Consider the following 18,625-nt stretch of genomic DNA (forward strand, 5'->3'; position numbering starts at 1 on the left):
TCAAAGGGACCAAACAACGAATTTCACCTTTATAGGGGACAAAATGGGACCATCGTGGTCCATATCCCTGACCCATGGGACAACAGATGGGTCCAGGGTGAAATGATAGCCCTTTATGCTGGGGGCACTGCCTCCAAACCCTCGGCTCACATTATGATATCCAGGGAACTAACCCTTCCAGTTCCTACACAGAAGGAGGTGGCTACTAAGGTTCTACAATTCGAACAGAACCTACAAAAGTCCCTTCACCAGCCCTCCACCCCCCCAACCTGGCTCCAATTGTTCCAGGCCTCACTACGACTCCTAAACCTAACAGTGCCCATTAATGTCGCTGACTGCTTTCTATGTGCCTCCCTCCAGCGGCCTTTACTGGCCACAGTTCGCATTAACATTTCTTCTTCTGTCAAGGCTTCCCCTGCCTTAGGGAACTCCTCATGCACCCCTCCCTTGCCATCAGTACCTCTATGGGCACCTGACTCTACACAAGGTCCCCTTCCTACACACACCTGTTATACCCCACCCTCAATAGCTCAGTCCAACCTTTCTCTCTCCTGTCAACGTCACAGTTACAGCACAACTGGCGTCCCCCTCGGGGCTATATTTCTGGTGCCACAACACCCTACACTCCTGCATAGCTCAGACTACTCCCGGGCCCAGCATACTGGTGATCATAGATCCCCAACTCACTCTTTACGGGGAAGCTGAATTCTCCCTCCTATTTGGCGCTCAACCAAAGTGCACCGCTTTCTTGCCCATCATGGTGGGTATAAGTCTGGCGACCTCCGTAGCTGCCACAGGCTTTGCCGGGGGAGCTCTCGGTCATAGTCTTATTTCAGCAAGGGACTTTGAGGAGCGCTTACAGATCACCCTTGAATCCACCTCAGCCTCGCTGGCCTCCCTTCAACGCCAGCTCACTTCTCTAGCTCAGCCGGCCCTCCAAAATCGCAGGGCCCTAGACCTCTTAACGGCTGAAAAAGGGGGGCACCTGCTTCTTCCTCGGGAGGACTGTTGCTACTATGTCAATGAGTCTGGGATTGTAGAACAAAATGTCAAGAAATTAACAGATCTGGCCAAGGACCTCCTAAAGGGACCCACTAGGAACACCCTAACCGACCTGCTGGACTCTCCTCTCGTCACCCGGCTCCTGCCTTTCTTGGGCCCTTTGTTCATGCTGGTTACTCTCTGCGCCCTCCGACCCTGTTTACTACAGTTCCTCAGATCTCAGGTGAGCAGAATCTCTAACCAAACTTTCAACCAGCTTCTCCTCCAAGGATATCAGCCCCTTGTAGCCCAGCCTGAGGACACCTGCGATGGATCCCACCAGGACCCCGGGTTATGAGCATCATCAACCCCTCACAGAGCGCCTGCTTCGATTCCTCGACTCCTTACGCGAACCAGGAGATATTATGGCTAATATCTGCCATACACAGATATTAGCTCAGATTGGGCTCAGAGGATTGGCTCGAGCCCATTTATGACCTGTGGCTACAAGGGACCTTCATCAACTTTAGGGAAGAAGAAATTTTCATCTTTGAAGCTTGGGTGTTTGCCATTATGATACTCACTACCCCAACATCATTTGCCAACTGACCCTCCCTTCCCCTACCCCGCCCCTTGCCAGCTCTAAGAAGCCAGAGCGAACACAACGCCCCCCTTCCTTAACAAACAAAAAAGGGAGGAATGTTGGCAATAATGGCGTCGATAGGTTTTTGTTTCTTACTGTACCCTTAGGTTTCAATTTCCCAGGACCCTTGGGTTTCAGTTTCCCAGGGTCATAATACCACCCAGCTTAGGACCTCCTTACTTCCCAACCTCCAATCGGCATGGACCAAAGGGCCCTAACCAATCAGATCGGGCCAAATCCCACCAAGGGGTATTTAAGCCCGTGCCCTTCCTGCTTCTCTCTCTCCTGGCTCTCTCCCTCTCCCACCCGGCAATAAAGAATCTCTTGGCCAGATCACTCCTCTCTGTGTGGTCACTTTGGGCCTACATTTGCTTACAGGTTTACCCAAAACACAGGGACAACAGGTGCTAGACACACCCTTTAGGTTTTTTTTTTTTTAGTGGGACTGGGGTTTGAACTTGGGACCTCACACTTGCAAACCAGGCACTCTACCACTTGTGCCATGCCTCCAGCCCATTTTTTGCTCTGATTATTTTGAAGATGGAGATCTCTCAAACTATTTGCCCAGACTGATCTCAAACCTCCATCCTCCCAATCTCAGCCTCCCAAGTAGTTTAGGATTACAGGCATGAACCCCAGCACCCAGCTGTGTTTTTGTTGTTGTTCTTGTTATTAAAATTTTCAGCTTCTTAATATTTAACAGGGAGAAGGCAAGGTGATGGGAGGAGAGCTTAATGCTCTCATTTTTCAGTTCTGCTTCCTGGTTGTTTTAATTTCAGAGTCTGGCCCTTTTGATATTCATTATGTGCAATTTCCCTGTCAGCTCATGTGTCTATCCTGCCTTAATTCCATTTGCGCTTGGAGACTGAGGCTCAATGAGATGACTTGCAGAGATAAAGTGGCAAAGCTCAGCAGGCAGACCATCAGCACTGCCTCCCTTCCATCCCCAAGTGAATCAGCAAGACTGTCCGCTGGATTAGTCACTTTTTCATTGCTGCAACAAATTGCTGAGACAACAAAAGGAGGAAAGGTTTGTTTTGGCTCATGGTTTCAGAGTTTTCTGTCCATGGTTGACCAACGCCATTGCTGTGGGCCTGAGATGAGAACATCGCAGCAGCATGGAGGCCAGGAAGCAGAGAGCCAGAGAGTGAAGAGTCCAGGGACAGTGGCACACCCCAGTGACCCACTTCCTCCAACCAGGGCCCATTGCCCTGTTTCCACCACCTCCCTCTAATGCCATCAAATTGTGAATCCATTAGAGGATTAATCCATTGATTAAGATCAAAGCCCTCATGATTGGATCCACCAGCTGGGGACCAAGTCTTCAATACATTATCCTTTTTTTTTGTTTTATTTTTTGGTGGCACTGGGGTTTCAACTCAGGGTTTCATGTTTGCTAGGCAGATGCTCTACCACTTGAGCCACTAACACCAGCCCTGTTTTGTGGTGGCTATTTTCAAGATACATTCTCACAAACTATTTGCCTGAACTGGCTTTGAACCTCAATCCTCCAGATTTCTGCCTGAGTAGCTAGGGTTACAGGCATGAGCCACCAGCACCCAGCTTTGGTTCTTTTGTTATATATATTTTATATTTTTTTCTTCTTTTTTTTGAAACGGGGTTTCACAGTGTAGTTTAGGTTAACCTGGAACTCACTATGTAGTCCACGTTGGTCTCAAGTTTGAGATCCCCCTGCCTTAGTCTCCCAAATGCTAGGATTACAGGTATGTATCACAAAGCCTGGCTAACACATGAACCTTTTGGGGGACACTGTATCCAAAACATAGTACAGGAATTGTGAAGAAATTCTTCTCTCACCAAGCCATTGTACCGGTTGTTCCCTCTACCTGGAACACCCTCTCCTTTCACCTGAGCATGGTTCTCATCCAAGATGCCATCCTGGAGCCCTAAGCTGGATCAGAAGCCAGACTGGGACTTCTGGTCCCAGTCTCCCAGGTAAAAATTCCCCCATCACAGATTGGATCACTCTGCCTGATCTTCTTAGTCTTGATCATTCTGTGCTCACTCTTGTCTCCCCCATTTTCAGTGCTGAGCTAGTCTTTGTCTTAGTAGGAGCTCAGGAAATTGTTGGTTATATACATAAGAGTAGGTAACTGCAGGAGTGTTCAAAACCTTTAAACCCTACTTCAGACATCAGATGAGGACTGATCCAGAACAGAAACTGGCCAGAGTGCTGGGATGGGGTTCTGGGAACCCCTGGATGGGAGAGAGTTCCAGGCAGTCACTAGTTGCTGAACTATTAAACTAGTGAACTCAAGACCTTGTGCTTGCTAGGCAGGCACTCTACTCTTGAGCCAAGCCTCCAGTCCTTTTTTCCTCTGATTATTTTGAAGATAGGGCCTTGGTTTCTGCCCAGGCTGACATGGATCATTATCCTCTAATTTATGCTTCCTGCCATAGCTGAATGACAGGTGTGCACCACCAACTCTTTTTGTTTGTTTGGCAGTCTGGAACTGCAATCCTTCCTATCTCAACCTCTCAAGTAGCTAGGATTACAGTCATGAAGCCATCAGTACCTGGCTAACAAACTAGTATTTTAATACATGGCAAGCCCTGAATAAGTGCTGTGGCTACATCAGCTTTGGGCATCAGGATCAGAAAGGCAGAGCCTCTGATCTGAGGATGCAGAGACTGCTATTGTACACCCTCTGAAGCTGAACAATCACAGCTGCCCCCTCCCCTGCTTCCTCAGACAGCTGCTGTGATTTGAATAGCCAAGTAGGCTGATGGATGTCCAGTGGTGACTGATTTGCCTGGCAAACAGACCCTCAAGTCCTTGCCCTGCCAGTACTGAGGCCATGTTTCTTTCCTCTCCCCAGCCCACAAAGCTGCCTAGCTGTTTCCCTTTGCTGTGCCTCCCTGGGGGCCCTAGTGCTTGTCTGCGCCAGGATGGAGAGTTCCCTCAAAAGCCTAGGAAAAGGGAGACCAGTAGCAAGCTACAAGGCAGTGGTAACTAGAGCCAGCTAAGGCTGCTTCCCTAGGCCTGTCACAGAATTTGCATGAGAATGAGGTCCCCTTCCACCACTCCCCCTCCCTTCCCAACTGGGATAGTTGTCCTGGGGCAGAGGTTTGACAGCAGGTGGAGGAGGCAGCCTTGCCTGCAAGGAGTCATCCCACTATTCCCAAGGCAATGCCCCGTGTCTTCCTGGTCAGGAGTCGGCGTCCACAGCTGTCTAACTGGGGCCACCTGCCTGACCAGCTCCGGGGAGATGCCTACATCCCAGGTGGGCCCCTCACTGAGCCTGGAGTTGAGAGGTAGGGTAGATCCAAAGCATCACCATCTATCTGGCTTCTCTCTCCAGACTGCAGCAGCCTGGCAGGACCAGCGGGATACCAGACTCCTGGCCTTAGCAGCTCCTGGGCAGCGGTGAGTCTCCAGCTGACCCACAAGACTAGGCTGTTTCACCCCCGAAGGCTCTCAGCCTCAACTGAGGCTGGCTGACCCTTACTCCTGGGCTTATCTGCACCTGCTCTCCAGCCTGAGGAACTCTTGTTCCCTACCCTGTGAGCTGTCAGGCCTTAGTTAAGTCCCCAGAGTGGGCAGCTGCAAACCAAGGGGGGAGGGTTTGTGGGGGCCAGTGGGGTAGAAGAACCGGTTTCTACCCAAGAAGTCAATTTCTTTTCCTTTTCTTTTTTTGCAGTACGGGGTTTGAAATCAGAACCTTGCACTTACTAGGCAGGTGCTCTACCATTTGAATCTTTCCCCCTGCCCTTTTTGCTTTAGTTATTTTTCAATTAGAGTCTCACATTTTTGCTGAGGATCCTACTACCTCCACATTCAGAGAAGCTTGGATTACAGATATGTACAACCATGATCAGCTTATTTGCTAAGGTGGGGGGGGGTCTCATTAACTTTTTGTCAGTGTTGGCCTCAAACCTCCACCTCTGGAGTACCTGGGATTACAGGAGTGAGCCACTTTGTCAGTTATTGGACAAGGAAATAGGGATGGAATGGTTAAGGGACATGTGTGCACTGAAGGAAAGCAGCACTGGCCAGACTAGAATGTGCTGTTATTTCAGTGAGAGCCACATGCTGTTGTGGGTACTGGGCAGCAAAAAACACTCCACTTCTTTACTGAGCTAGTTTCTGGTGAGGGCTGGGGCATGGACAGTTATCATTAGGGAAGGACACTGAAGGTAGTACTTGCTATGGAGACCCCTAAAATAAGGTAAAAGGGGTAGGGTTTCTGTAGGGAAGGCCATAGAGACAGGGTGGCAGCTAGACTTCCTAGTCCTCCTCCACTTCAGTCACTCTAAATAGCAGTCTGCAAAGTAACAAAGATGGGGCTAACTCCTGCATCTCTCTGGCAGCACACTCAAGCAACCCTGGCCTCTGCTCCCAGGGGGTCTGGGACCATTGGCTGCCCACTCTGCCCCAAGGCCTTCCCACTGCAGCGTATGCTGACTCGGCACCTCAAGTGCCACAGTCCTGCACGCCGCCACGTGTGCCGCTGCTGTGGCAAGGGCTTTCATGATGCCTTCGATCTCAAGCGCCACATGAGGACACACACTGGTGAGCAGTGGAAGGGCCAGGGAGGGCTGCTGGGCCCAGGCCAGCAGATATGGCATATGGAGTTTCCAGTGTTTGTGTTTGTGTATATGGAGCAGGGACACAGACCTGGCTGTACTTCAGACCCAGCAGGTGAGGGCAGGAGTCTGGCAAGGGGCAAAGTAAAGATGAGTGCTGGATACAGAATTCAGGTCCCTTTAGAGGGCTCTCACCCTAAAGTAACAGTCAAAGGAACTCCCCCAATTGCTAAGGGTCCCTCTCCCTCCCCCAGGGGAAGGAACTTCCTGGTGAGGGTGGTTGCCACTCAGGAGTCTGGCCAGTGTTTGCACTTTGTGAAGTAGCAAAGAGTGGGTCACAAACAGGAGAGTCTGGTGAGCTTCGAGCAGGGACAGGAAATGCTGTCCCTACAGGAGAGCAAGATGGAAGCACCTTTAGCTCAGAAGCCATTGCCCCTTCTCTCCTCTCTTGTGGGCGCCCCATCTTTGCAGGGATCCGGCCATTCCGCTGTGGCGCTTGCGGGAAAGCTTTCACGCAGCGCTGCTCCCTCGAGGCGCATCTCGCCAAGGTGCACGGGCAGCCGGCCAGTTACGCCTACCGCGAGCGCCGCGAGAAGCTGCACGTGTGCGAGGACTGCGGCTTCACCAGCTCGCGGCCCGATGCCTACGCGCAGCACCGCAGCTTGCACCGCACGGCCTGAGACCGCCCTACCCACCGGGTTAATAAACACGGAACCGGGCGCAAGGACCTGCTGTTTATTACAGGTGGAGGCCGGGGGGGGGGGGGGAGGTAGGCTGCTCACTCGGTCCAGCGGTGGCCGCAGTGTGGGGCGGTGCATACGTAGTACAGGCGCATGGCGTCCTGGCAGAAAGGATGCATGGTTACAAGGATCTTGACCCGACGGTCGTGGGACCCTATGAGAGCCCAGCCCAAGATCCGGGGAAGAGCAGGGTCACCCTAAAATTAAGTGTTTCCGCCCCCACGGGAAGGACCAAGCCTCAGGCACCCAGGGAGTCACTCACCTCGGCCCGGGCACTGTGAGACTGGAAGAACACTGCCTCCTTGTGACCACACCTGAGGGGACGGCTCAGTCACTGGGGCTGGACGCCCTTCCCTCCTCCCTCCCTCGCCCGGAGAGAACGCGCCAGCCCCTCCCCGAGGCCAGCCGCGCTCACTTCTGGCACGGGTGGTCCTCGGTCCTTGGCAACGTGGGGTCCTGGGACACGTCGGCGATGATCTGGGTCAGCTCGCTGCAGGGATAGGGAAGTGGAAAACCACGCCTCCCTAGACGACCCCCTGCCCCAAGCCCTGGTCCCGCCACTCACTCCACTTCGTGCGTGATTTTGTTAACGTAGATGCAGCTGTTGTCTGCTTCCTGCTGGTAATCACAGTTCCGGCACTGGGGGAGGACGAGTGGGGCAGGAAAGGGGGTCACAAAGATGCCCAATGGGACTGGAAGGAAGGGTGGGGGGAAGGTTCCGAGAGAGGATGACGGCGGGATGGAGTATCGAGCGAGGTTAGGTATCTCGGGGAGGGACAAGACAGGACTGCGGGTTCACTCGGGGCCCAGTCAAGGGGCAACACCAGGACACGTCGGGAGTGTGGGTCACGTGGGCAGGAGGACGTAGGGAACCCGAGGGCCGGTTGGAAACTATGGGGGCGTCCCGGCGGGCTCACGCTCACCGCGTACAGCAGAATGCGGTTCTCCTTGTCCTCCTTGGGGTACAGCATGTTGTTACTGTGGGGACAGGGAGAGGAGGTCGGAGGTCATCCCTGGGGCCACTCCTTGCTCCCCAGCCACACCTCCTGCTTCCCCCGCCTCACCATTCCTGGCAGAACCGAATACCCACAAAGCCCGGCTCGTAGGTCCCGTCGGGTTCCATAGAGACGCGCCGCCCGCCAAGCCTTCTGCGCTTGCTCGGCCACGCTACAGGTCGCGCAAAGGGTCAAGCCCCGTTGCTGCGCCAAAAAGGGGCGGAGTTGCGCGCGCGTTGGGTACTCAGCGGCCTTGCGCTCCGCTTCCTCGGATCTTGCCTCGGTCTTCTGATGTTCTATAGCAATTGCTTCCAGTTTGGGGACCCTGCCTCCCTAGTTCAGGGGATGGTATGGACCTAGTATTAAAGCGAGAATATGGTGCGCAACGTAACCCACCAGGCGCTGAGCAGAAATCGAAGAAACCATTGCTCTTTGCTAGGCCCTCGGCCATTGCACATGCGCCGAGCTTAACCTACGCAGAGCCAGACAATTCCTGCCACTCCTTCCTCCCCGCTTCACTCTCCGCCCGCCCGCCTTGGCCGTTTCCCGTGTGGCCATTGGAAGAACAGTGAATACGGAAAGCCTCTCCGGAGAGTTGTTTCTGGCTGTAGCGAAGGGGCGACAACGATTGGCGAACCCATCTTGGGAGAGCGTGCCGATTGGTCAGAACTGGGATAAGGGGCGGGGCTTACAGCCCAGAAGCGGCGGCGGCGGCTCGCGGAGCCGGTGTGAGGCGGCTGAACCGGGCTGCGGGCCACGACAGGGCGCGGCGAGATGGAGGTGACGGGAATCTCGGCGCCCACAGTGAACCTTTTCATCAGCAGCTCCCTCAACAGCTTCCGCTCTGAGAAGCGGTACAGTCGTAACCTCACCATCGCCGAATTCAAGGTGCGGCCGTGGGGGTGGGGTTAGGAGGGGCGGGGAAAGGAGAAATGGGGGGGGCTTCCCGAACGTGGGGCGGGGTCTGAGAGCTGGAGGGCGGAGCCTGAGGTTACCTGAGGTTGCAGAGCCCGGGGGAATCTGGCCTTGGGGGGGTGGGGCGGGAGCGAACCTGAGCTTCCAGAGAGCCGGGACGGGGTCAGATGCTCTAGAGAGCCGGGGCAGAGAAGAGGGGGCGGGACTCCCGAAGGAGCAGGCATGGGTGAGGTCTGCGTGCCGGTGGGTCCTTTGGAATGGCAGGGATAGGATGATGGCTGTTGAGACAGAGGTAGCTTCAAGGAAGAGGATGGGCCACTGACTGCCTTTCTCATCCTTCCCTTGTCCCGCAGTGTAAACTGGAGCTGGTGGTGGGCAGCCCTGCTTCCTGCATGGAACTGGAGCTGTACGGAGCTGATGACAAGTTCTACAGCAAGTTAGATCAGGAGGCTGCACTGCTGGGCTCCTATCCCGTAGATGATGGCTGCCGTATCCATGTGAGGCCACCCTGTCTGGGACCCCATTCATTCATTTATTCAGCAGATTCTTGCCGTGCTTTGCCCCATGTGATAACCAATATTGGTCCTACCCTCATGGAACCCCCAGTCCAGCATGGTGAGAAATGGACCATCACTAGACAGGGACAGCCTAGAGTTATCTGGGCTAGGTTAGCGAAAGCTCAGGGGACTGGGAGCATCTGGAACTGATGCCTGACTCCTCCTGGCACTACCAGAAGGGACTTCCTGGAGGAATAGATGTCTGAGCCGAGCCCTGAAGGATAAGAAATGGGGTGACCTAGGAAAAGAGGTAGAAAGGGCATGCCAGGTGGAGAGAATATGTAGAGGCCTAGAGCTAAGATGAGCTATGGTGAGCAGTGAGGCTGGAAAGGTTGGGAGAAGCCAGAACACAAAGGAACTCTGAACATCAGTTCACATCATCCTTTCTGTCCTCAACCTCCTTCCCGTCCACCTCTTCTGCACCAGCCACATTGCTACTTATACATCCCAGGTGAGCTCCACCTTAGGGCCTTTACATATACTGTATTATATCTCTACCTGAATCATTTTCTTTGTGTGTGACCATATGGCTTTCCCCTTCCTTCCAGTCATTTCTTAAAATGTCACATTCCAAATGACACATTCACTGACCCTCATACAAAATTTTAAGCTCATACCTATCTCCTTTTTATACTGTTATTTTACATTTTTTCCCTTTGTTAATACCACTCTCTGACATATTATGGATTTTTCCATTGTTTGGTTTATTCTGTCTCCCTGATTAGAGTGTCAGGAGGACAGAAGTTTTCCTCACTCTAGTTCACTAATGCATCTCCAGCACCTGGAACAATGTCTGCCACAGAGAGGTTACTCAGGCCAGCACCCAGGAGGCTGAGGCAGGAGGATCTTGAGTTCAAAGCCCTGTCTTAAAAGAAAAAAAAAAAAGGGAGTATAGCTAGTGAATCATTGTTGAATCTGTAAAATAATTACCAGAAAGAGGGTATGATTAGCTCCACTTTGCAGAGGAGAAAACCTAGCTTCAGAATGGAATTTGCTTTCTTAAATGAGGGTCACAGATGTAGTTCAGTAGTAGTACCTGCTTAGTATGCATAAGGCTCTGGGTTCCATCCCTAGCACTGCAACAAAACAAAACAAAATGGCCAGGTGTAGTGGCACATGCCTATAATCTTAGCACTTGGGAGACTGAGGCAGGAGGAGTTCAAGGCCAGTCTGGGCTACACAACAAGACCAGAAGAACTGTCACTGGAATTTTGATCTCAGTTTGCATTACTCCAGAAGTCATGGTGCTCAAAGAACTGGGTTTTTTTTTTTTCTTTTTTTTTTTTGCCTTGTTCTCTCTTTCATTTATTCAATAACTACTCATGGAACAGCTGTGTTGGGCCAGGGATATAACAGTGAACCACTTCTTAGAAGACATGGAACAGCTGTGTTGGGCCAGGGATATAACAGTGAACCACTTCTTAGAAGATCCCTGATTTAGCTCCAGCCAGTGTTGTGAGGTAGCATCACCTAAATGATCACTAAGTGTGAAGGCTTTGGTGAAGACAAGGCCCATGCAGGGTGATCATGGAGCTGGACGACCCCATGCTGGGGAATCTGAACTGTCAGTGAGATCTGAGGGGACTGCCTGCAGCAGGTGCTGCCTGAGCAGAGACCTGGAGAGTAGAGTTAAGAGGGGAAAAGGTGCCCTGGGAGGAGGGCACCTTTCACAGCATGTGAAAACACCCTGAGGCAGGAGGGAGCACAGAAGTGCCAGGGACGGTGGGGAGGACTCAGCCAGGAAGTCCCTGCTCTGACTTGTGTTCATAGGCTCATTTGGACTACAGGCGGGGAGCAGACTGGAGAGCAGGAGTGGGGAGGAGGTTGCTGGGACAGTTCACATAAAGTGACAGTGCCATGGAAGGCTCGGATTAGGACTTAGGTGTGGGCAGTGATGCCCTTAAACAGAAGGCTCTCATGCTCCAGTTGTTCCGGTACAGGCAGGCCCCTGACATCCCAGGCTTTTCAAGGAATATGGTCCAGAGGTAGAATCTCAGGGAATTTGGTGTGTGTGTGGGGGGAGGGTACTAAAATTTTCTTTTCTGTTGATAAATATCAGCCACATTTACTGCCCAAATAGCACATCAAACTTAGAAAAATCCCTGATGGTACAATTGTGAATTGGAGGCCAGCCTAGGGTACATGGTAAGATCCTGTCTTCAAAAACAACTCTGACATAAAAAAACAGATCACTGACCCAGAGATAAGTTCCGTGTCCACCTTGCCTGGAGGTTCACACCAAATTCCTTGAGGTTGTTCTAGACCTTTCTCTTTCCCTTATACTCACATCCAATCTGACACAAAGCCTGTCAATTCCACCTACAAAATCTGTCCAGAATTTACACTTTCCTCCTCTTCCACCCTGGCCCAGCCTCCATCCCTTCTCCCTGGACACCCAGCAGTCTCCTCCCTGGCCTCCTGCTTCCCCCGTCCCTGTCCCTCAGTCTGCAGCCAGTGGGAGCCTATGTACCCATAAGGCATGTGAGAGCCTTCTCTGCATCTCACTCCAGATAACCCCTGAAGTTTCCAGCAATCTGTGTGTCTTCCACTCCCTCCAAGTCACTCCACCCATCTGCACTGGTGCATTGGTCTCTGCTCCTCCACAAAACCAAGGACATACCTGTTTGGCCATTGTGCCTACTGTTCCTTCTCATCCTCAGGCCTTGGCTCCCACATCCTGGAAAGCCTGCCATGACCACACCCCCTTGCCCTTTCTCTCATCTCTCTTCTAGTTTGCTCCCTAGCTCTCCGTCATATCATCTAATGTTCCGTACATGTATCTGTTCATTTGTTTATGGCTGGTCCCCCCCCAGCAGAATGAGCAATGACTGACCAGACAGCAGGGCGTATCTGTTTTTGCTCTGTGTCCCCACCACCCAGTGCAGGTCCCACAAGCACCTGGATGAGCTCTGTAAGCAGCAAGTAGGCGAATGTTTGGAGTGGTGCAAGACAAGATAATTCTGGTTCTGGAGGTGGGGATCAACGTAGGAGGGTCCCAAGGGCCCAAGACCCAGAAGGCTGTGAACAGGTTCAGGGACATCAGTAATATTGATGTCATCTGGGGACAAATGCATCCTCCAGGGGCTTGGATGGGGGTGATGATAAGGAGATGGCCAGTGTCCCTTCTGCTAGGCAGAGGAGAGGAAATAAGATGGATAAAGGTGAGGATGGAGGAACATGGCTTCTCCCACAGCGGGGGAGACCTGAGTCTACAGAATGCTCCAGTGTGCATGTGCATCCCAGCACCCCAGGCTTCCCTGGCCAGACCTTGACCCTCACTGGCCTCCATCCCCTCCCCACAGGTCATTGACCACAGCGGTGCCCGCCTTGGGGAGTATGAGGATGTGTCCAAAGTGGAGAAATACGAGCTCTCACAAGAAGCCTACGACCAGAGACAGGGTGCGTAACGCACGGGATGGCCTGGGTGGGGCCCTCGGCGGTGGCAGGGAGGTCAGTAGTGTGGGCAGTGGGGAGAAAGAGGCTTAGCGGATGGGGGAGGGGACAGATGGGCATGGGAGAGGAGTTGAGGTAGACAGGGCATGGAGTGGGATTGGGGGCTGGGCAGGGAGGTGGGGGCTTAGGAAGGTGGAGAAGAGGTTAGGGCAGCCTTCAGTGTCATTTAGAGGCCTGGGATGGAGTGAGCAGGGTGTGAGGCAGAACATGCTAGATGTGGACAGGGCAGTGTGACTTGATCAGAGCAGGCATCTGGACAGATAGGATGTGTGGTGGGAAAGACTGGGTTCCAAGGGCCCAATGAAGGTAATGTGAGACTTGAAGGACCTGTGACAAGAAAGGCAGCACCCTTTCAGTTTCTGCGTGCTAGGAACCTCGAGTCCTGGGAGAGGGAAAGCTGTGATGGGAGGCTGGTGGGGCTAGGGTGACAGCTGGAACATGAGTGTCTCCATGAATGTCGGCCCTGGGAGGGGGCGTTAGCTCCTGAGGCCAGAGACTGGGTCTAACCCTCTCCACCACCCTGCCCGCAGGCACAGTCCGCTCCTTCCTGAAGCGCAGCAAGCTAGGCCCGTACAATGAAGAGCAACGGGCACAACAAGAGGCCGAGGCCGCCCAGCGCCTTCACGAGGAAAAGGCCCAAGCCAGTGCCATCCCTGTGGGCAGCCGCTGTGAGGTGCGGGCACCGGGGCAGTCCCCTCGCCGGGGCACTGTCATGTATGTAGGTATGTGGTCCATGGGTTTGCAGGGTCCCGAGGCTGAGAGGGATACCATTTGTCCATTCAGTAGAGTCTCAGACCTCTGCTTTGCCCTGGGATGGGTAGTGCCTAGGGCCTGGCCTCAAGGAGATTCCAGTCCAGAGAGGAAGACAACCTGGGGTGTTGGGTGGACTGGGGGGAGTAGAAGCACAGATACAATTCCTGTCCCACACTCTTAAGTGTGCAGCTCATCAGCTGTTTTGCAGTGCTGGGGATTGAACCCAGAGCCTTGCACATGGTAGGCAAGACCTTCATGTGCAAAATTGTGCCACATCACAAAAGTCATTTTTTATTTTTATTTTTTGGAAGTACTGGGGTTTGACTTGGCCTCACACTTGCTAGGCAGGCACTCTACTACTTAAACCACAGGTCCAGTCCTTTTGCTTTAGTTATTTTTTGGATACGGTCTTGCATTTTTGTCCATTCAGTCTAAATCAAGCTCCTCCTTATTTACACCTCCCAGGTAGCTGAGATGACAGGTATGTGCCACCACACTCAACTATTGGTTGAGATGGGGTCTTGCTAACATTTTCCCCAGGCTCACCTTAAACTATGATCTCCCACTCTTTACCTCCCAAATATCTGGAATTACAGGAGTGAGTCATCACACCCAGCCCTTACTGTTCTTTAAGACGAATTCTCACTAGGTAGCCCAGGCTGGCCTCAAACTCGTGATTCTCCTACCTCAGCCTCCCAAGTGCTAGGATTATAGGCGTGTGCTACCACGTAGCACCTCAAGTCAATTTTAGGACATTTCTGTCTCCCCCAGAGAAAACCCTATAATTACTATCATCTACTACGTTTCTAAAGCACCACTTCCCCTCCTCTAGCCAACCAGTAACCTACATTCTTCTGCTGTAGATTGGCAAAAATCTACATGTTCTGCATGTTTCCTTAAATAGAGTTGTACAACATGTGGTCTTTTGTGATGGACTGTATTCATACCACTGACGTGTTCAAGGTTCATCTGTGTCATACATGTATCAGTGCTTCATTGCTGCCAAAGAAGATTGCACTGTCTAGATAGACCACACTCTGTTCATTTATCGGTGATGGACATCTGGGTCATTTCTACATTTTGATTATGAGTAGTGCTGTTAAGAACATTCCTGTATATGTGAAATATTTTCATTTCCATGGTAACTTTGGCTTACCCTTATTTTGCAGGGTATGGGAGAAAGGAAGTATTGGGGTTTGAACGCAGGGCCTCTCACTTGCTAGCCGGGCACTCTACCACAGCCCCAGCTCTGTTTGCTTTCATTAGTTTTCAGATAGGGTCTCGTGCTTTTTGCCCAGACTGGCCTCATTCCAAAATCCTTCTACATACGGTTCCCACATATCTGGAATTACAGGCATGGACCACTTCCCCAATGTGCTTGTTGACATGGTACCCTGATAACTTTTTGCCCCAGCTGGCCTCAAACCTGTGTTCCTCCTCATCTCCACTTCCTAAGTAGCTAGAATTACAGGAGTGAGCCACTGAACCTGTCCGAGTTGTTTTTCTTGTGGTACTGGGGCTTGAACTCAGGTCCTACACCTTGAGCCACTCCACCAGCCCTTTTTTGTGATGAATTTTTTTGAGATAGGGTCTCGAGGACTGTTTGTCCGGGCTGGGTTCAAACCACGATCTTCATGATCTCTGCCTCCTGTGAAGCTAGGATTATAGGCATGAGCCACCATAACCTGGCTCCGATTTGTTTTTCTTTTTGTTGACTGTCTCTTAGTTTGCTAACACAAGTACTACCTATGGGGGCTTATACAACAGAAATTGATTTCTCACTGTTCTGGAAGGTAAAAGTCCAAGGTCACACTGTTGGCAAGTCTGGTTTATTCACTGCTACATTGCTACAGAGGTCTCTGTGTGTGAGCTCTTATTTTTTATTTATTCTTTTTTTTTTTTTTTTGGTGGGACTCATTGCTATGCACTTGCAAAGCAGGCGCTCTACCACTTAAGCCCCACCTCTAGTCCATTTTTCTCTGGTTATTTTGGAGATGGGGGTCTCATGAACTATTTGCCTGGCTGGCCTTGAACCTCGATCCTCCCAATCTCGGCCTCCCAAGTAGCTAGCATTACAGACATGAGTCACCAGCACCAAACTGCATACAAATCTTGTTTCTGAACGTCAGTCTGTTTCTTGTGTGACCTGTGTTCGAGTGTGAGAGCACATCTGTGCCTCTCTCTGAGGCAGTGTGGCTCTGTGTCCCCCTTAAGTTCTTACAGAGGCTGAGTGAATGGGGATGGCATGGGAGGGAACAGAGAGGCAAGTGAAGAGTTTGCCATCTTGGTCCATGGATGTAGCAAGAAGTGGTTTTCATTAGGACAGGCTTTCCATTTGACAGGCAGCATTACTAGGGGAGTGATTGATGACCATGTCCAGAGATTTCACTGGGATTTCTCCCTGGGCAGGACTCACAGATTTCAAGCCTGGCTACTGGATTGGCGTCCGCTATGATGAACCATTAGGGAAAAATGACGGCAGGTAAGTATTCCCGCTGAGGCACCTGTGTGTGTGTGTGTATGTGTGTGTGTGTGCATGTGTGTGCACGCACACATACGTGCTATGTACGTGGAAGCCCATGCACACTGCTGGGTGAACCTGCCCATTTAGCATGAAGAGTGGGAGTCATGTGGAGTCCTGACCACTGCCTTCCCATCATACCCTACAGTGTGAATGGGAAACGCTACTTCGAATGCCAACCCAAGTACGGTGCCTTCGTAAAACCATCACTTGTGACAGTAGGAGATTTCCCAGAAGAAGACTATGGGTTGGACGAGATGTGACACCCAAGGAAGGGCATCTCCCTGCTCCAGCTCCTGACTCGGCCACTTGTTGCCCACCCCTGTGCGTATACCCATGGCTGTTTTTCCCTGACCCCATTGTAATTTTATTCACCTTTCACCTGCCATTGATTTTTCAGACTTACACATTAAATTCATCAGAAACTGAGGAAGTACATGGAGGACTCTGATTTGGGGAGGGGAAGCTGGGGAAATGAGGGAAGCGAGGGTCCTTGGCAAAGTAAAAGTAGTGGTAGCTGGAAGCTATGAGATTGTTCTTTGTCCTTTGCTACTTTGTTCTGCTGCTGTAACACATAGGGCCAAAACATACTAGCTTAAAGAAGATGAAAGGTTAATTCTTTTGCACGTAAGTCTTACGTCTTCACCGGAGGCAAGATAGTGTCAGCAGCCAGTGTCCATCTCTACATGTCTTATTGCTCTCCCATTCTCATGATTCCCACCTCATCTGCTCCAGCTACCAGGAAGAAAAGAGGAGGGGAAACCCTTTGCCTTTAAGGAAGATGAACAACTCACAACTTATTCCTAGCTCATTGACCAGAACTTTGTCATATGGCCACATGTAGCTGCAAAGGAGTCTGGGAAGTGTAGTCCTTATTTTGGGCAGCCATGTCCTCTGCTGAATGTCAGAAATTCCTGTACTACAGAATAGGTGGACCTGCCTCATACTCTGAGGTGAGGGACTGTACGTGCTATTTCATATTTTAAAGAACTAGAAGCACCATTAGCATGAAGCTGCTCTCCATAGTATTCTAGAATCTGGCAGAGAACACCATACTCTCAGGTATGTGATGTGTGGCACCTGTGTGTTCAGGGGGGAGCCTGAACCCCATCATGCATGTGTCTACATGTATAATCACAGTCCCTCAGGAGCTCCTGGAAGGAATTCCTGGTAGGATGACTGTTCGAGGGACTACCTAATTGTTGTAGTTGATTAATTATAACTTCTGGAGAATTGGGAAGCAGTGGCAGGAACACCAGAGTAGAAAGAAGGAGGTGGGGGTGGGGAGCCCTCGCATCCACACAGAGCCTGATGCTATGTGCTCTGATACCCGCCACGAAGCACACAGATACACTTCCGGACTCACACTCAAACATGGGACACCCAGTAACATGCAGATTAACACCTGGAAGCCACACACAAACACATACACTTAGAGACTGACGTCAAATACAGAATATACCTACAGCTGGGCGCCAGTGGCTCACGCCTGTAATCCTAGCTACTCAGGAGGCAGAGATCAGGAGGATCGCGGTTCAAAGCCAGCCCAGGCAAATAGTTCATGAAACCCTATCTCGAAAAACAATACAAAAGGCTGGTGGAGTGTTTCAAGGTGTAGGTCCTGAGTTCAAACCCCAGTACCGCCAAAAAAAAAAAAGAATACACCTACAGAACATACCCCACTCAGAAAAATTAAGTCAATGTACCAAAAAAAAAAAAAAAAAGTTTCTTTGGCCCACTATTCTTTTGGCTCTGTTCCTTTTGAGCCTGTGGCAAGACAGAGTATCATGCCTTGGCTATGGCAGGGAGCCCATAGCAGAGAAAAGCAGCTTACTTCTTGATGGCCAGGAAGTAAAGAGAAAAAGGCAGGAAGCAGCAAGGACCCCACTATCCCCTCCAAGTACACACCCCCAGTGACCTAACCTCAAGCTAGGCCCCACCTCCTCAAGGCTCCATCACCTCCCAATAGCGCCACAGGCTGGCAATCATACCTTTAGCATATGGGCCTTTGGGGAACAGCTAAGATCCAAACCACAACACATACCAAACTAAGTTCAGCCAGAGACTCCAGCAGAATTAGCACTGAGGCCCCGAGACTCACATTAAGCTCAGGCTGCAGAGGTACTCCCATAGGATTGTAATGGGCACTTGGAAACTGCTTTGCTGATGCCTTTTCCCTTGAGTGCACAAGGATAAAAACCTTGCATCCCAGCCTTTATTTTGCCTCTGTCTTGTCTTAAAACTTTGGGTCAGATTCAACTCTGCACATAGGTGTGTCTGTCTAAGGACTGGTGATACCTAACCTATCTTATCCCCTTTCCATGCCGAAGGCACAAAAATAAGAGTAATTGAGGCATCTTTCTTTGGCTTTTTGGCGGCACTGGAGTTTGAACTCAGAGCCTCATGCTTTGCTAGGCAGGCACTCTTACCACTTGAGCCACTCTGCCAGCCCTAAATGAGGCATTTTATAATGCCAGCTTTTACAATGTCTTGTTCCAGAAACCTCCAAAAAGGCATCT

General features: G+C 51.3%; 3 protein-coding genes across 5 annotated transcripts; 2 read left to right on the forward strand and 1 right to left on the reverse strand.

Annotated features, from left to right (window-relative positions):
• Positions 1-4,775: 4,775 nt before the first annotated feature.
• Ovol3 (ovo like zinc finger 3) lies at positions 4,776-6,885 on the forward strand. The gene is made up of 4 exons (XM_020168324.2): positions 4,776-4,869; positions 4,948-5,012; positions 5,957-6,158; positions 6,644-6,885. Exons 1-4 carry the CDS (start codon positions 4,776-4,778, stop codon positions 6,850-6,852), a joined length of 570 nt encoding a protein of 189 aa, XP_020023913.1. The 3' UTR covers positions 6,853-6,885.
• Positions 6,886-6,892: 7 nt separating this feature from the next.
• On the reverse strand, positions 6,893-8,187 carry Polr2i (RNA polymerase II subunit I). 3 transcript variants are annotated; one of them, XM_020168201.2, is made up of 6 exons: positions 7,977-8,187; positions 7,836-7,890; positions 7,478-7,551; positions 7,328-7,402; positions 7,175-7,226; positions 6,893-7,013 (listed from the first exon to the last, which is right to left on the reverse strand). In XM_020168201.2, exons 1-6 carry the CDS (start codon positions 8,033-8,035, stop codon positions 6,951-6,953), a joined length of 378 nt encoding a protein of 125 aa, XP_020023790.1. In that variant the 5' UTR covers positions 8,036-8,187; the 3' UTR covers positions 6,893-6,950. The 3 variants fall into 3 exon arrangements, with proteins under 3 accessions (XP_020023790.1, XP_020023796.1, XP_073914955.1); XM_020168207.2 differs by having other exon boundaries at positions 6,893-7,066; XM_074058854.1 differs by having other exon boundaries at positions 8,003-8,141.
• Positions 8,188-8,541: 354 nt separating this feature from the next.
• Positions 8,542-16,535, forward strand: Tbcb (tubulin folding cofactor B). The gene is made up of 6 exons (XM_020168190.2): positions 8,542-8,795; positions 9,176-9,319; positions 12,682-12,778; positions 13,363-13,554; positions 15,995-16,067; positions 16,255-16,535. Exons 1-6 carry the CDS (start codon positions 8,682-8,684, stop codon positions 16,367-16,369), a joined length of 735 nt encoding a protein of 244 aa, XP_020023779.1. The 5' UTR covers positions 8,542-8,681; the 3' UTR covers positions 16,370-16,535.
• The last annotated feature ends 2,090 nt before the right edge of the window (positions 16,536-18,625 follow it).

Source organism: Castor canadensis, chromosome 16 (assembly GCF_047511655.1).
Source record: "Castor canadensis chromosome 16, mCasCan1.hap1v2, whole genome shotgun sequence".
Taxonomy (NCBI): domain Eukaryota; kingdom Metazoa; phylum Chordata; class Mammalia; order Rodentia; family Castoridae; genus Castor; species Castor canadensis.

What these genes read in the sequence shown, in the direction of transcription:
- Polr2i (XM_020168201.2), bottom strand. Translation starts at nt 8,035, where the DNA reads ATGGAACCCGACGGGACCTACGAGCCGGGCTTTGTGGGTATTCGGTTC. An exon ending in ATTCGGTTCTGCCAGGAATG is followed by an intron (nt 7,891 to 7,976) that starts GTGAGGCGGGGG and finishes CTGTCCCCACAG; the next exon opens with TAACAACATGCTGTACCCCA. An exon ending in AAAATCACGCACGAAGTGGA is followed by an intron (nt 7,403 to 7,477) that starts GTGAGTGGCGGG and finishes CTATCCCTGCAG; the next exon opens with CGAGCTGACCCAGATCATCG.
- Ovol3 (XM_020168324.2), top strand. Translation starts at nt 4,776, where the DNA reads ATGCCCCGTGTCTTCCTGGTCAGGAGTCGGCGTCCACAGCTGTCTAAC. An exon ending in GGGAGATGCCTACATCCCAG is followed by an intron (nt 4,870 to 4,947) that starts GTGGGCCCCTCA and finishes TTCTCTCTCCAG; the next exon opens with ACTGCAGCAGCCTGGCAGGA. An exon ending in TTAGCAGCTCCTGGGCAGCG is followed by an intron (nt 5,013 to 5,956) that starts GTGAGTCTCCAG and finishes TCTCTCTGGCAG; the next exon opens with CACACTCAAGCAACCCTGGC.
- Tbcb (XM_020168190.2), top strand. Translation starts at nt 8,682, where the DNA reads ATGGAGGTGACGGGAATCTCGGCGCCCACAGTGAACCTTTTCATCAGC. An exon ending in ATGATGGCTGCCGTATCCAT is followed by an intron (nt 9,320 to 12,681) that starts GTGAGGCCACCC and finishes CCCTCCCCACAG; the next exon opens with GTCATTGACCACAGCGGTGC. An exon ending in AGCCTACGACCAGAGACAGG is followed by an intron (nt 12,779 to 13,362) that starts GTGCGTAACGCA and finishes CCCTGCCCGCAG; the next exon opens with GCACAGTCCGCTCCTTCCTG.